At 42.1% G+C, this 18,289-nt stretch overlaps 1 protein-coding gene and 1 pseudogene across 1 annotated transcript in view; both read right to left on the minus strand.

Moving 5' to 3' along the window:
• Positions 1 to 1,396: 1,396 nt before the first annotated feature.
• LOC141438390 (WD repeat-containing protein CG11141-like) lies at positions 1,397 to 16,937 on the minus strand (annotated as a pseudogene).
• Positions 16,938 to 17,926: 989 nt separating this feature from the next.
• The window catches only part of LOC141437566 (insulin-like receptor), a 101,009-nt gene continuing 100,646 nt past the window's right edge, over positions 17,927 to 18,289 (minus strand). The window contains 1 exon segment of the mRNA XM_074100997.1: positions 17,927 to 17,946. Within this exon segment, the coding sequence (XP_073957098.1) occupies positions 17,927 to 17,946 (20 nt within the window).

Below are 18,289 nucleotides of genomic sequence, written 5' to 3' on the forward strand. Positions count from 1 at the left end.
GGCTACTCCGAAACTTCGAAACTCGAAGTTCGTGTCGTGCGGTCCCTCTCGCTCTCGTATTAAATAGTATAAGTGTAAGGGACCGCACGACACGAACTTCGAGTTTCGAGTTTCGGAGAGCCTTGCAGTCACTAGGATTTAATCCTGATTCCTTGCTTGTTTAAGTTTCTATTACCTTATGCACAGATATTAATGATGTCGCTCTGTTTTATTTGGTTTAATTGAACAGAGATGGCATCCCAGGCCTTATACTGCGAAGTGCGAAATTCAAACTTTGTATCGTACCGTCCCGCTCACGCTATTAACATTTATGTAATGAATGGTAAGAGGGACGGTGTTATTCGAATTTCAGAGTTGCCCCACAGACATCGGTTACATAAAATAACAGGAATTTAAAATACGTGGCCCTTAATCTTTACGTTTTGTTAAGAAACAAAATGGACACATCCATACAATATTTTGGGGACACATCTGGAGACCCTGTTTTTCCAGTTCAGAATCATGGACTGAGTCTACCTCCCAAATTTTGTTGAAATCGGAGAGATAAACTCAAGGTACAACGGTAGATAGAAATGCCCAATTACAGTTAAGGAAGTCTCCGCGTACGGCGATTGTAAGGTACAAATTCAATTGAAGATATCTTGCAAAAATAACATGTGAGCATGTAAGTACAAAGTGAGAACATCTACACTGGTTTTAAATGTACACCTTAGACAAATAATATTAAGGTGCAGTTCAGATAACCGCATAATAATATTGTTCATACTACTAATTCTTATACCTAATTGATTTCAGATCTTGTCAAACAATACCTATTTTATTGTGATTTCATAAAACTTAGCGGTGTAAAACGATTGTCAAGATGTGAACAAGACTTTATTAAATGGTATCTCTTTAGAGCGTGTTCATCTATTTTTGAACACCTTAATCGCTCCTTTGCTCCGATATGTCGGATCACTTCTATAATACAAAAAAGATAAAATATTATGCACATAAAAACTATCGCACATAATTTTTGACTCCAACGTTGTAAAAATAAATAATTTACAGATCAAAACGAATACTTAAATTTTCTCTGCCATGTGCGTCGAGATCCAAAACAATACTTGATAACAAAAAGTTAAACATCATTTAACAATAAAAATATCACTGAAAGATGACTTATAAAAACAATAAACAACATAAGAAAGGCAATAATTATAAGAGAGCTACCACTATATATATCACCGGAACAACAATACAACTAAAATAATATAAAATAAGCTATATTGATGAATATTTGCTCAAAGATATGATTAACTCCACTATAAGAGCCTACGCTAGATGGCGCGGGTGCACGGTCAATCCATCCGTGCAGTTAGCGCTGACAGGGTGTCACTACGCCATTCCCCGCCGAGCTACAAGTACATACCGGGCCTCCCCAACGTTGAGGCGATTCAGTTCGACTCAACGCGTGCGAGTGAACACGAGTTATGCGATAACAGAGAAGCATAAAGTAGGCACGATTCTTATGCCTAAACGTCACTTTTGTACGGCAGTGAAGCTTCTGTACTTGTACTTTACTTATTCTGTGGCGCTGCTCATAGTATTTTTCAATAGGCGTCCACCGTGCAAACTGCGTCAGCTAGCGTAGGTAAACCCACTTATTTTTATTTAAATGCATATAAAGCGGCAACTCAAGTGATTTAATGTTTCAACATGGACCTCGAGTTTATTCTTGGAGTAGAGACCTCTAGGACCTCGTTTCGACCCGCATTAATTTCCATAGTTCATTAAATTTATATCACCATCGCAGATGGTGTAAACACTAGTAATAATTCCAATATAAAGTGGACTAATTAAGATACAAATTAAATGAGGCACAATGATATGACAAAAAATCGTGACACTAAAACTAACTAACCTAATCATAATAAATTTATTGTTATTGTATGCAAGTCTTATTTAAACGTGCTACCTTATTGATATTTGATCACTTATTAAAGCCAGCTTTAGGTTTTAGAGGCAAAATTGTGAATATTTGTTAAGTCAAAATTTTAGCTGCAACATGTATTTAATTTTATTTCTTCATAGTAAATGCTACCTATTTTTCAATTTACAAACACTGAAAACAAATACAGCGAGGACGATATTTTATGTTTATAAAATCACACAGCGTTCGGGATGACGCGATTCCCACAAGGCATAAGTGTATATCTACATTCTATATGCAATCAATAAGTTAATTTCCAATGTTATACGGTTCTGTCGTAACAAATGGTCGTTAGTCACTTGACCTAATACTAGCTGTCCCTAACACTGATTGTGTCATTTCTTGTTGCAATCTAGATGTATTTTATCTCTTTTATGAGTTGTCAAGTGTTTAGATATCTACCTATGTGCAGCTATTTAAATTTGTTTGCAACACTATATTTAGCTTGTTGCCCCTTGTAAAATGGCAAACCGGCTAGCCGATTGCACCCTTTACCCCCGTTGCAAAAAGAGTGTTATTGGATAAATGTTACGAAGACTGCGAGGTGCGTGCTGAGTCACAATTCCCCTTGTTCCCCTAACCATCTTACATACCAGCACTGGTAAGGGGAAAATTATTTCCTAATTTAATTACGACTGGGTCCTGGCGCTTGGCCCGAGTTGTCATTTAAGCGCAAGCACGGAATAGAAAAAACTAGAGGAAATGTAATAAGTCCCGGTTTGTACCAGAACCAGTGTCGCCAGAAATGCTTACATGCGCATTCAAATAATTTTGAAATCTTGGCGTTTATTGGTCACTTTACAGCAACGGTTTATAGCTCAGTTTATTCTACAGGTATGTAAATGAAAATTGCATACAAAATATACTACTACCTAGCGTGGAGTAGCGTAAAGCTGTTTATAAAAAAAATGCCATTACCCGATATTATATCTCTAAAATATTGCATTGCAAGATGAATTCTATGCATTTAGATTGAACACAGCTACAGAACAACTGGATGCTAATCGAATTATCAATCCAATTTTGACAGCGAAATTGACGTAACTATACTCAGTTGAACTTCCTCTTGTTTTTTGTATTCCATAACCATTAAGGTTTATTTAGATTTTCGAGAATAACACTATTATAACTACTATTATAATATAGCGACTTCTAATACCTATTTAATTAGATTCCTGTGGTTTCGTTCGAGTGCAAAGATTCGATTTCAAACAACTTAACCTACTATCAGATTATTTCCCAATCGCTGTCCAAATGTTCGTCTGGTGATATTAAATTCTTAGCATCCTTAATGCCGTTCGATTGCATTTCTAATCTCAGTTCTATATTCTCTAGGTTCCAATTGTTAGGCAGCTTAACTATTTTCGGTACCAAATCTACTGCTGTCGTTTCTTTATTAATAATCTTTGGTTTTACCTCTGTCATGATTTTTTCAGAAGGAACATGATCCTTGTAGGTCGGTACGACAGCATCGTCATTGAAGACTTTGTTTTCTGCTTTAGTTACGATGCTCAGAGAATCCAGGTTCAGCATTTTCGCTAATATTTTTTCCTTTTCTTCTATTTGCTTCTCTAGAAGGTCGTCATTTTGTGGTTCGATGTTCCTGGAAAAAGAAAGAGGCAGTTATTGTATCAAATACCTGAATCATGTATGTTCTTAAACTATAAGCAGATTTCCTGTGACTTGGCAAATACATATTTATTCAAAATTGTGTGTATAGTATTCTTTTGGTACAAAATTGTATCTTAATATAACTTTTCGACTGGCTAAACAAGATTATGCAATATTAGTTTTGGCGATATGATAACTATGCCAAACGATACTATGCGACACTAGATTATGGCAAAAAGGTAGAACCTTTGAACAGCAATCATTGTATTGAAACATTTGTCAACTAAGTTTGAAAAATCTTGAAACGGGGTGGTCAGTCAAATCAATGGCGGACTAAGCTCGTTTGGGCCCAGTATTAGAAGTTGATGCACCAAGCATATTTTTAGCCTTGTTGAGGGACTTTATCAAGATAACTTGCGGACATTTGAAGGCCCCCGCGACTAGAGGCCCGAAGCGGGCCCCCTTCCGCCCCACTGTTAGTCCGCCATTGAGTCAAACTAACCCCATCTGCTGAAATATTCCAGAATAATTCGAAGCTACCTTATAATTAATTGATTCAGGCGTTACATCATGCGTGATCATGATACATACCCATAAACGCTCATATTCATAAGACACGGGCTGGTATAGCTGACGTCTGTCCTCGCGGGCGTGACGGCGCGCGGCGTGCCCCCTCCAGACCCCACCTCTCTCCGCCTACTCCTCCTACTATGGATCAACTCCTCGTCACACTTCCTCTCCATAATACTGTTATACAGCTTCAACTTCTTTTGCAGCTCCTCAGACTTAACCTTCCTTATTTCTTCGGCTTCAGTCGAGACATCTTTGAACTCGTTGATGATTGATTCCAGGACGTTATTCGAGATGTCGTAAGGTAGATGTTTTATTGGGGGTAGTTCGAAGCATTCTTCCGCGTTGGCGACAACGCCGGTGTCGATGAGTTCGTTCTTTGTGAGCATGGAGATGGGCGTTTCGAGGACGCTCGTGATGAAGGGCACGGTTTGGTCGATGTGCGTGTAGTCGCGGACGGTGTTGACAGCTTGCTGAATTGTCGTCAGCGACTTGGTCATCAGGTTGATCGATTCTTCTGTAAGAAAAAGCGATTTTTATTAGCACAATTTTAATTTAGCGTAAACCTGGATCTCCTGGTAAAAAATCCGAAAACATGGGAATATTAGCGTAAACCTTATAAGACAACATTGGCGGGAAGTGAATGTTTTATACAGGCAAGCCGAAGCAAAAAGATACTACGGTGATTGCCAGTATTCCTACTCAGTTATTAGTGATAAGAATTTTTACGAAAAAAACTCAATCAACTCAATTATACCTAGTCAGCGAGTTCCGCTTCTGAGTAACAATGTAAATTTTATCTGTAAAATGAGCTGCCAACCTTAAGGGCCTTTTCACATTGCGAGTTACGAGCGTGTTTTTAAATGACTTCAAAAAAAGAAGGAGGTTGTCAATTCGGTTGTATTTTTTTTATCATTATTATTTTTGTTTGTTACCTCAGAACTCCGTCATTTGTGAACCGATTTAAAAAAAAAAAAATTCGTTCGTATAGGAATACCTTCAATTAGGTCCCTAAGCACCACATTAGGATCTGATGATTGGATTTTAAGGAAATCGAGGAACTCTTCAAATATTGTAGGACACCTATGGCAATTTGGATATATTTAGTAGTAACTCCGTTGCTTTTCATTTAGTGAAATGGAACTGATAATGAAGACCACAGTTGACCACCGGAGCTACTCAATAACAAGTATTTCACGGGTTATATTCAATTACTTTAACAAAGTTGCTAAGCAATTTATGCTCGTCGTAATGCATGGTGAAATGGACGGGTGTAAAGCACCAGGATTCCTCAAGAATGAACTGTGTCAGAAAAGGCAGTCACCTTATGACGAAGCATGAAAAATAATAATTATTTTCTCTACAAAATCTCTTGAAAATATCTTTCTACACTTTAAAGTCGGTGCCTCAGTTGACCACAGAAGTGATTGAACTATTAGTCAATAATAGTATTAGGTGAGGTAAACAATTTCCAACTGCTTTGCTAAGCAATTCAAACTCGTAGTAATGCATGTTGAAATAAATTGAATCAGGGTTACCGGAGGTCCTCAAGAAAAATAATTTCCTTGTCAGAACGAAAGCAGTCTTTGTAAAATATGCGATGCAGTTCTATACAGTAATAACACACACAAAAAAACGTATAAAAATAATAATTTGAACAAAAAGCTCATCCGAGGACACAACCGACCATGCTCACTGAGTTTAAGGTGTGAGCAGAAATTATTTTCATGGTTTTTTGTAGTCGGTTCAATATTTTTTTCTATACACATATCAGCCGCGGCGAACTCGTTGCGCTCGCTGCTAGCACGTGTGATAAGGGCCTAATTTTTGTTTCATTTTTCGACATTCTTTGACTTAACTTAATCCCAAATAAGTTAATTCTATGGGAACTATGCAACATAGTTATGTATAAACATATGTTAGATGGATATGTACATGATAAACGCGAGAGAAAATATTCGTATTTTTTACACACACATGAATTGAACCCGGGACTTAAAGCGTCATAGCAGTACGTAGTACTATTATTTATTCTGTGGTCATAGAGTCGGGAACCACTACAGGCTAATGTATTGAATCACGTTAACCTAACCGATCGTCATGTATGTATGTATTAAATTAATATGACTTAGGTAATGCTTTGATCTGATTGTAGTAGTTTTAAGTTCAGCCGATTCGAACAGCCGTGGCGGCCCAGTGGTTTGACCTGTACCCTCTCAAGCAGAGGATCGTGACTTCAACTCCGGGCTCGCAAATCTAAGTTTTTTGAAATTCATGTGCGAAATTACATTCGAAATTTACCACGAGCTTTACGGTGAAGGAAAACATCGCGAAAGAACCTGCACAACCTGAGAAGTAATTCAATGGTGTGTGTGATGTACCCGATCCGCACTAGGCCCGCGTGGGACTACGGTCCAAGCCCTCTCATACTGCACAGGACTCTGCCCAGCAGTGGGATGTATATAGGCTGGGATGTTTAGTTTCACATTAGGTACTCTGTCACGCAATACTATGTTTTTCCCATAACTTAATCCGCGTCCCGTAGATAATAGATTTATAATTTCTCGGGATAGCAAGTGCAAGTCCAGTAGTTCGATATTAAACAGTTTTAACTTTCAAACACACAAACAAACCAAGTTTACAACTGTATTATATAAAAGTACTGTTCTTGTACATGTTTGTCCATTTGTTTAGACATCCACTAAATCTTACACATAACTCTCAATCCCATATAAATATCCAGCTTCACTCCTCCACACAAAACTTACAATCGCTTGCCATACGTGTCAAAGCAAAGCGCGTTGCCATTGCCCGAATATATAAATATTGAAACAACAAAAGGAAAGGAAAATAAAAATACATAGGTTTTGAAAATAAAATATATTTATATATGGCAATGATAAAGACTGATAAGACACGTATACAATACATAAGTTGAATGTGCAGGTGAAGTTACAATTGACAAAAGTTAACATAATTTCAACGATTAAAAAATTAAGAGATTATCGTTTCATTATGAAACCAAAAGAATGTAAATGACCATATATGTCTTTGCTCTATAATTGATACTTATTTGCTGTGACTTATTTTTCAAGTGTTTCTCAATAAAAAGACACGTCAAGATTGCTTATCTTCTTTCTAGTCCTAAAATAAACGAAGTGTTATTAGGAGCCAATGTAAATGGGACCAAACGAGAAGTATACCCTCCCAAACAAAAAAAAAGAGATTTTTCCTAATCGATTGTTTTATAATTGACGGAATTCTGAGATAACAAACAAAAAATACCACCAAATTGAGAACCTCTTCATTTTTCAAAATCTGATAATAACATTAAGGATTTGTCGATGTGTCAAAATAACATTTTTTCATTCCTCGTAGACAAATAGTAAATCAATTATTATTATTATCATCAATAATAATGTCCACTGATGGTGTATAAAGATATTTAGTTAAGTTTTTATCTATATCCTGCTCTTAATTGTCGGATTCTATAATCAAATGATTAATGAACATGCAATAATATCTAATCAAAAGCAATTAAATGAAAGAATACATACAAAAATGGTGATTGCATTACTACAAATAATTAAATAATATTGGTCGTTCAAAATACAATTAAAATACATGAAAATAATAATTGGACCCTGGCGTAGCACTAAAATAAATGCATAAAACAAAAATTATACAGCGTATCACTCGTAAGAAAGTTACGTTTAGTTAAAAATTAAAAAGTAAAATAAGTACATAAGTCGGTTAAAAATTAAGTCACATCTGATAAAACTAAACTAACCTTGTACCACATAAATAGGCGCAAAACAATTAAGATACAATAGATGTGAAGCTTAGCAATCTATTTCTTTAGTTACTTAATATAAGTATAATAATTTTCAATGGAAAAATCTCCTAAACCAGAAAGTTAGTTCAAGAGATCTCCCTACACCAGTTAAAATTTGACATTCCTAATGGCATGCTATGATGTCACTCTGAAAGACGTCATTTAATAATTATAAAGTCGTGCATCAAATGATAAATAAAATTGATCGATATTTGTATCCATTGCAGTTCATTTACGTCACTGGATGCGACTATTTTTATGGAATAGTAAGATTCTACATCAATCAATCTGCTTTACAACAAATTTAAATTCTTACTCGAATAACCTAAAGAACACATTAACTACCAATATTCAAATATCGAATTAAAAAAACCTCGGTAACATTTAATGACTTTTTACGTGTTAATAACTAATTAAAACTAATTAATCTCAGTCATCCCACTTTTAGAAGCCCAGCCGTGGCTATGAACTGGATTAACTACTAAATATAACGTTAAAATACAATGGTCCTTATTTGGTATCAGTTAAGGCACTATCGCTTATGTACTATTTGTAAAAAAAGTAACTCGTTAAATCTAAGAAGCTCTTTTCTGGTTTATTAAAAATACAACCGGGACATATTGGAATTCTGGTGATACATTCATAGTACATTGTGTTTTAAGGGCGGTAAATAAGGAATTACGAACGAGAGTCTATTAGAAGCCCGAAGTCGAAGACTGAGGGCTTTAATGAGTCGATGTTCGTAATTCTAGTACCGCCCGTGCGGCATACAATGTTTTTCATCACATTTGCGAGTAAAATTTTATATTTGTAAAAGAAAAAATATAATTGTTCCAAATATTGGCGATACCTTAAGCTGCGCTCTTGGCAGCGCCGCCCTCCCCCTCCCCCTCCCTCAGCATGTGCCTGAGCCGCGTGTGCATGTGGTCCTGCAGCAGCGCGCGCAGCACCATCAGTCCGGGCACTGACTCATGCGACCGACCTTGGGCTTCATGACAACAAAATGTGTACGCGCATGATTCATGCGACCGACCACGGGTTTCATGACAAGCACATTAAGGTCGAGGGTTTTATTTGGGGGGTTGCAACCAAGGTAGCCTGCATGTTACGACACTGTTTACGAGCAAGTGTGATGAAAAATAACAAAAACTCTGATATGTTACTTTATAGTTCAGTTAAGTACCAGTGGTTTCAACAAAATATTTTGATAATTGAAATATCGCGTCACAAAGCGTACACAGCTTAAATACTAAATAATACTTATTAACATTTAATTAAATTATTTTAGTAAATTATTTACATTTGTGCATACTTCGAAATGTGTGTTAAGGACATGCATTATTTAAATTTAACAAGCACCCAAATTCCCTAAAATGTATCTGCACCAATTCAATAACAGTGTTACCTTTAGACAACCATCGAACATGCGTTTAACACATGTTAGTTTACAAACAATTGTCAATTTAGGCGCGATTAATTTTGTTGTGGCAATACTTTTTAAATATGTAAAGCATAATATTTTACCCCCCAAGTAAAAAGAGGGGTGGCTTTTAGAGCTATTTTTGTTGGCATAGGCCATATACATAGAGGGATCTACTTCTAACCCAGTCATTATTTCGTTATAAGTACTTAGTTATAAAGCTATAAGGCACTTTTAATTGTTAATTATTTATGATATAAATGATACTAAAATAAATACAACCCAAAGGACGGACATTCAAGATAAATACAGATTTGTTTAACACAATATTTTGTCAATGTCAATGATTTTGTCTTATTTCTTTGCATTAAAAAAGTAATTACAGATTTTTTGAATGGGACCTAATTTTTTTTCTGTTTATTGTGCGACAGATTCGTTCGCTGCACAGTAGTTAAGGTAAACGGCCGAGTGCTCGACACGATAATGCGCAATAGATGACACCCTGCTGTCATCTCTCTCTATTAATTATTATTTTGATTGAAGATGCTAACTATTAGGACAGTGACGTGACGAGCACTCGTACGTTTACCTTGCCTGGTGTGCTGGTGTTATATTTCGTGTGCGAAATAAACAGAAAAATGCTCGCTTCGTATTCAATGGATACAGTTTTTGCTGTCTTTAAACAAAACAATGTACACCACATATTTTTTAGCTAGCCAATTTTTTTTAAATTGCTCAACCTCGAATTCAGTATCAAATATATTTATCTACTAAATGATTATTTTACAAGGATTTTCTACAGTCTTAGATTACTTTCTTGAAGAAGAAAGTCTCAATTGCCAATTTGATGCTTCCAGGCAAGCAGTTTAGGTCGCTGGGTACGTCGTAATAATGTTACATAAAGGTATTTTTTTTAAAGTTGTAAATGAATCCACGGAATAAAACAAATAGGAGGAAATGTCTTAATATTAAAACATATTATTTTTTCCAAAACCAGTTTGGTGGAAATGCTCACGTGTGCAATCATACACACTTTGAAATCTTGGCAATTATTGGTCGTAAAAAAGTAATAATTTCTATACCTAGGAGCTTAATTAGAACTTTACGAAAATAGTATATCATTGCGTCTATTGTACGAATATGTAAATGAAAATAGCACACAAAATACCACCTAGCATGGAATAACGGAAAGATTTGACAGCTAATTATAAAAAGTGTAGCCATCAACACATCGCAAAATGAATTCTGCGCGAAAGAACGAAATGGATCCAACACAGCTGACTAGTTACATGGCTACAAAACCACCGGAGCTACAGGTGAGGGCAAAAACACAGGCGAAATATTGGTAGATGGCGTTAGTATTGTAAGGTTTTTTTTTGACGTTACGGTCTTACTTGCAATTGGCTCATTTAGTTATTAGCCAATTGCAAGCACGACCGTAACGTCAAAAAATCTCACGATGCTAACGCCATCTAGCGATATTTCGCCTGTCTTTAAGCCCTCATTGGGGATTGAGATTATCATGAAATATAAACAGAGGGGGGGGGCATGTTTGGCAGCGGAAGGGAAGATTCTGACGAAATATCAAATGATAGTCATAAAACATCATGTGATTTAAGCTTGAAGGGAGGGGAAGACGAAGAAGCTGACGTGACGTGATCATAAAAATCACGTAATTTTGGTGCAACGGCACAACAAGAATAAGGGATACCTAACCAACAGAATTTTTACGTGATTATGGGCACCCCCACATATCTAAGGCGAGTATCACCAGAAAAGTTGGAGAAAGGGGGAAAATTCATCATTATCAAACGGGGATGGGTTAAAAAATAATAAACATCACGTGATTGTGGCATGGGCAAAGGGGAGGGGCCAAGAATGTCATGAAGCACTATCAGAATCGGGTAGGGTAAAAACGGTTAAAAATGTTCACGTTGAGGGAAAAAAAGGAAGTGGTGGTGATCAGGAGCGCCCCCACAGACCTGAGGCGAGCGCGGCGGGCTCCGGCGCGTGCGCGAGCCGCAGCAGCGAGCGCGGCCCCTCCAGCACGAAGATCTCGTCCTTGTTCACCGCCACCGACAGGATCCTGGAACCAACGGTACAATACTAACATCTGGTGGCATGGTGAACGGTTGTTGCTGAGGACGAATTCTGGTTGAGTTCGAAACGAGTGTGTTGTGTGGTGGTGGTGGTGGTGGTGATAGTTGGGTTTGTGTGATTTGATTTGTGTTCTTACGGTGTGGACGTGGAAGTGATGGAGGTGCATGAACAATCATTTTTAGCGTAGCGGATGAACAAAATAAATCTTTAGGCTCGACCTGTGATTTTATCGCTTGTCGTGTTTAAAGCTCCATTTGCACGAGAGTTTGTAAAGCGTTGCGTTATAAAACCGGCGTTAAATTAGATTCGACTTTATCGCCCGCCGCAAAACGTCAAAAATTCAACATTGTTCGACAAAAAGCGCAGCGATTTAAAAGCGCTGACGTGTGAAGATACACTTGGGAAACACAAGGAAACCGGCACGTTTTAATCTTGCACACGATTCTTGCGTTTGTATCGATACATACACGCCAAGTTTCTCTAACCCAGGGTTTCTCAAACTTATGGCTCCACGTACCCCTGTTAAAGTTTCTAGACGATAGCGAACCCCCCCCCCCCACAAAGAAAGTAATAAAATTGACTGTTGGAGAAACTAAAACTAACTAATACTAAAAGACTCCAAAAACCAATCTTAATCATCTTGCTAGCCTTGCAGCCTGGTGGTTTTTGGAGTCACGTAAACCTTGTCGCTCCCCCCTAACGTCGAATAGCGAACCTGGGTACTGCTCTAACCCAAGCGTTTGTACCGCGTCTGTCCCCCGCACCACCCGTCGCTCCCCCCTCGCTGAGGTGCGCTGCGTTGCGTTTTAAACGAACTTCGAACGCGCATTTGTATCGATACAAACGCGCGCTTACAGTGCGTTTCATTTGCGCCAAAAACGTGTAAAATCTGCCAACACGCGATGAGGACGCGCGCATAAAAAACGCGCGTCGTCAGGGCGTAACAAAACGTGTGGAAAGACCCTAAAGCTTTGGTTTCTTAGGATTAGCGGTGCCGTCATGTAGCGGCCGTAATAGGGGCGGTGAATGGATTCACTAGAACGTTGTCTACATATGTGGAAGGAATGGCGCGGTTTCCTAGAGAGCGGTGTCAATGAGGGCTATCGTTTTTTGTCTTTCTAGATGGCGCCACTGTTGCGTGAGGTTTTTAAGTGTGGCTTTCAAAGTCTGTTATTACGGGCGTGAAAACAAAGTTTAGATTAAAATCATATTTAATACACCTTAAAACCGTACCATAAAAATATCGAACAACCACAGTGTTGCGTAGTCCCGTTTTATACGGAAAAAAGGGGAGGACAAAAGTTTCCGAAAGACAAAACTGTCTCAAAACACACACATTCATTGCCCCGGAACGCATAATTGCCTTCATTAATTTCAGGTAATGCAAAATATTCTCAAAATTATTCTAATTATAAATAAACCCGCGTACCTCACCCAAAAACCATGAGATTTGACATTTCGGAGACCTCACGCTACACTAGCGCCTCTAGCGGCGAATTCACACGCGATAGCCCTCATTGCCGCTCTCTAGGAAACCGGGCCATTTTGTTTAGTTGGACAAGGTTCTGGTGACGTCATTGACCGCTTTGTTGCGGGCACTCACCGGCGCAGGTCGTCGACGACGGCGGTGGCCCTTAGCGAGTCGGGGTCCAGCACGTACAGGAAGTGTTCATTGTGCGCCACGAGGAACGAGTCGCGGTACACGTGCAGCGGGCCCAGGTTGTACTCGCCCGCCGCCCCCCCCCCCCGCCTCCACGTGACTGCGCTTGCGCGCCGCTGGGTTCAGCAGCTCCGCGACCGTCAAAGGGTTCGCGATTGCGTCCTGGGGACAATAGTTATTTGTGTCACAAGGGAGCAAATGGTGTATTTACGGCGAGGGCGTACATTGAATCCAGAATGTAGCGAAGGATTCTACAATAGAATCCTGAGCGTAATGATGGATTCAAGTGTTAACGCCCAAGATGAAAATAATTTTGCTCCGGAGTGGCTCATACAACTTTTCACAACGAGCATTAAGGAACTTGAAAAAAAAATCTAAATATTATTAAAGAACAACCAGCATAGAAAATGGCGTGGCTTTACAAATTATTAACTTCAAAAAATAGCATTTGCAATAAAACACTTAGAAAAGCCTTGAACAGAAAAGTTGCACTTTGCTCCCCTCGTCAGGGAGGAAAAGTTACTTTTCTGAAGGAGAGCTGTGAAAAATACTATGTTATCATAGCAAAAGAGAAAAAAGTAGGTTTACTACGAACAAAAGTACATCGCGCGGCTTAAATGTGTGCGCGCATAAGATAGAAGCAGCGCATAGAAGTGTGCATACTTGTCTGTTGTACCGTTTTACCCTGAGTTTATCTCTCCGATTTCACAAAATTTGGGAGGTAGACTCAGTCCATGATTCAGAGCTGGAAAAACAGGGTCTCAAGATGTATCCCCAAAATATTGTATGGTTGTGTCCGTTTTGTTACGAAAATTACTAAGAAAAATTCGTAACAAAACGGACTACTCAAGAAATTCGTGGAGCACGCGAAGTCCACTCACGGTCAGCTCAGGTCGACGCGGCGTCCACCCGTGGACCAACTGTCGACAACGAGTGGACGCCGGACGACTAAGCAGTGCTGTGGTTGGGTGCGAGGTGGAAACCTAGTGGCGTGTACCTTGAACATCAGCGTGTGCAGTACGGCGCCGCTCCGGTCAGCCCGCCACAGCCGCATGCCGGGCCGCGCGCAGTACGCCACGGGCGCGCCCGCAGCTAGTGGCGTGTACCTTGAACATGAGCGTGTGCAGTACGGCGCCGCTCCGGTCAGCCCGCCACAGCCGCATGCCGGGCCGCGCGCAGTACGCCACGGGCGCGCCCGCAGCTAGTGGCGTGTACCTTGAACATGAGCGTGTGCAGTACGGCGCCGCTCCGGTCAGCCCGCCACAGCCGCATGCCGGGCCGGGCGCAGTACGCCACGGGCGCGCCCGCAGCTAGTGGCGTGTACCTTGAACATGAGCGTGTGCAGTACGGCGCCGCTCCGGTCAGCCCGCCACAGCCGCATGCCGGGCCGCGCGCAGTACGCCACGGGCGCGCCCGCAGCTATGGCGGGTGTACCTTGAACATGAGCGTGTTGCAGTACGGCGCCGCTCCGGTCAGCCCGCCACAGCCGCATGCCGGGCCGGGCGCAGTACGCCACGGGCGCGCCCGCAGCTAGTGGCGTGTACTTGAACATGAGCGTGTGCAGTACGGCGCGCTCCGGTCAGCCCGCCACAGCCGCATGCCGGGCCGGCGCAGTACGCCACGGGCGCGCCCGCAGCTAGTGGCGTGTACCTTGAACATGAGCGTGTGCAGTACGGCGCCGCTCCGGTCAGCCCGCCACAGCCGCATGCCGGGCCGCGCGCAGTACGCCACGGGCGCGCCCGCAGCTAGTGGCGTGTACCTTGAACATGAGCGTGTGCAGTACGGCGCCGCTCCGGTCACCCGCCACAGCCGCATGCCGGCCGCGCGCAGTACGCCACGGGCGCGCCCGCAGCTAGTGGCGTGTACCTTGAACATGAGCGTGTGCAGTACGGCGCCGCTCCGGTCAGCCGCCACAGCCGCATGCCGGGCCGGGCGCAGTACGCCACGGCGCGCCCGCAGCTAGTGGCGTGGTACCTTGAACATGAGCGTGTGCAGTACGGCGCCGCTCCGGTCAGCCCGCCACAGCCGCATGCCGGGCCGCGCGCAGTACGCCACGGGCGCGCCCGCAGCTAGTGGCGTGTACCTTGAACATGAGCGTGTGCAGTACGGCGCCGCTCCGGTCAGCCCGCCACAGCGCATGCCGGCCGGCGCAGTACGCCACGGGCGCGCCCGCAGCTAGTGGCGTGTACCTTGAACATGAGCGTGTGCAGTACGGCGCCGCTCCGGTCAGCCCGCCACAGCCGCATGCCGGCCGGGCGCAGTACGCCACGGGCGCGCCCGCAGCTAGTGGCGTGTACCTTGAACATGAGCGTGTGCAGTACGGCGCCGCTCCGGTCAGCCCGCCACAGCCGCATGCCGGGCCGCGCGCAGTACGCCACGGGCGCGCCCGCAGCTAGTGGCGTGTACCTTGAACATGAGCGTGTGGCAGTACGGCGCGCTCCGGTCAGCCCGCCACAGCCGCATGCCGGGCCGCGCGCAGTACGCCACGGCGCGCCCGCAGCTAGTGGCGTGTACCTTGAACATGAGCGTGTGCAGTACGCGCGCTCCGGTCAGCCCGCCACAGCCCGCATGCCGGGCCGCGCGCAGTACGCCACGGGCGCGCCCGCAGCTAGTGGCGTGTACCTTGAACATGAGCGTGTGCAGTACGGCGCCGCTCGGTCAGCCCGCCACAGCCGCATGCCGGGCGCGCGCAGTACGCCACGGGCGCGCCGCCGGCCGCCCCCAGAGAGTACGAGTGCTGGAACACTGCGCCCAGCCGGCACAGGCTGCAACATACGACAAAAGGTACACTGTACAGTCATCTGCATTCATCGGCGTGTAGTGCGTCAATTCTAGCTGCTAGTTTGCGCCGGCAACTCGCCACCCTCCCGCAGTCGACCCTACTAGGCTACCGGAGTAGGGTCGGCAACACTAGCGCTGGCTACCCTCAATGCACGCCGCAGCCTGCATTAATATCTGCCACAGCGGAGCGTGCAAAAATATCTTACACGTACTACCGGCCCTTGAAATAGATCGAAGCCCATAGTTTTTAACCGCGTCTCTTTAAAATAAAGTAAACTTACCTAAAGCCAATGCAGCCGCTTGCATTTTTACTTGATTCACAAAGTCACGCGGTTAAAAACCGCGGCGGTTTAGCTGTAGTACGGCCTCGGCCATAGAGTGGTATCAGCAGTGCCGGATTAGCCCATAAGAAAATTAAGCAATATTGGCATCACGTCTTGGGGGGGGGGGGGGGGCACATCATAATCCTAGGTTTTCGTTTTCCTTGCTTGTTATTGAATAATGTTTTTGTTTTTAACCGACTTCAAAAAAACTTTGTAATTGAAATTGGCTGATCACTAAAACGTGACACGATTACGCAAAAGATCGAGTATTTTCTGCATTTATGGTGTGTCAATACGGCGTACGTAAAATTAACTTAGGCTACGTACGCACTGCCAAAGTTATAACCCGTTATTTTATGGACTATCTGCTAAGCGCATTAGCAGCATACCTATTATAACATTTTTACAAGAAACGCTGTCAGTCTTGTCTCTTGCACAACGGGACAGAACAACAAGGAAAAGTTGATTGACCCACACAGTTGTAAAGTACTTGCTCACCTCTTCCGCTCCCGCTTGCCGAGCTGGTTGACGAGCCACTTGTGGTCGCGCCGCTCGCACACGATGCTGCGGTATAGACTGGACACGAGCAGACTGTTCTGGTAGTAACTCATCTGTACTATCTCATGCTCTTCGTTCACGATCTCGGAGGATTTGCAGAGGTGCTAAAAATAGATAAATCAAAGGTTACCGGTAAACGTCCGAGCGCTCGACACGCTAATGCCCAAAAGACGACTAGGGTTGTAACGGAACATCGCCTCCGCCTCCGTTAATGCGGAAGTTCCGCAAAAAATCGACTTGTTAGATCATTTCTCCAAAATCGTTATTTCCTAGTAGCAAAATTGCCATTCGTGTTTTATCCCAATACCCTTTTTTACTGAAGCTTATTTTCAGAGTAGTGTTTTTTCCCAATCAGCGTCGACACAGACACAGTGTCTATTTCTGTGTCGATTCTGATTGAAAAAAAAAACCCTACTGTAAAAATAAGCTTCAGTAAAAAGCATATTGGGGAAAAACGCGAATGGAAATTTGGCTACTAGGATATAACGATTGCGGGGAAAGATTTTCTAACCCATTTTGTACAAAGTAATTGTTTATTTAAGTCACACGATAAAGCCGAAAAAAGTGTGATTTGGCAGTTTTTTAGTTTTTTTTTTGTGATTTTTGTGTTGAATAAACCATAAACTACTATTTTTTCTACATCCACTTTCACCTTCGCATCCGCTTTCGTTAACCCTCCGCATCCGCGGAGGCGAAACCTGTCGCCTCCGCATCTGCGCCCGTCTCCGCTAAGAAGGCCTCCGTTCCAACCCTAGACGACTCCCTGCTGTCAACTCTATTGCTAATTAATGACATAAAAGTAAAGATGGCAATTTTTACTTGACCCAAATTAAATACAAAAAAAAAATACAGAGAACACTATAAAAACATGGAAATAATATAAAAACTACAATTTTAATATTTAATTGGAATACCAATGAACAGCAATTACATGGGTCTTAGGATTATAACCGACCTCCCTAACGACCCTCAATAATACCAGCATCGACCTTTAGGAGGTCACGCACTTAAAGAGCTATTATTGCATAATAATGAATTGAAATTACCGTGTCTGTCAACTGTTGAACATTGAATCACACCATTGTCGCATTATCGGTTACACTAATGATAATTGAACTGGACGGGAAAATATAGATAAAAGCACATTAACCCTTCAGACAGCATTCAAATAGCCAAACACCGAATCAGTAAAACTAAGCTTTAAAAGTTTGACGTTAAAGTCGCAAATGGTTCGAACTATATCGAGTTACGAACATACTTGGCAGTGACCTTCGGAAGCTCTTAGCATCGTAATAACTTTTTGTTACATAAAACAACGATAGATTTTATTTGTGTACGTACTTACTAAAGTAATAATACTAGTTTTTTTTTATTTACTTTATATGTGAAGGAATCGCCGTTGAGGTTGTTATGGTTTGAAAGATTATTGTTGCTTTAGCCGGTGGTTAAAAGGGTGGGG

Source organism: Choristoneura fumiferana, chromosome 18 (assembly GCF_025370935.1).
Source record: "Choristoneura fumiferana chromosome 18, NRCan_CFum_1, whole genome shotgun sequence".
Classification (NCBI taxonomy): Eukaryota; Metazoa; Arthropoda; class Insecta; order Lepidoptera; family Tortricidae; genus Choristoneura; species Choristoneura fumiferana.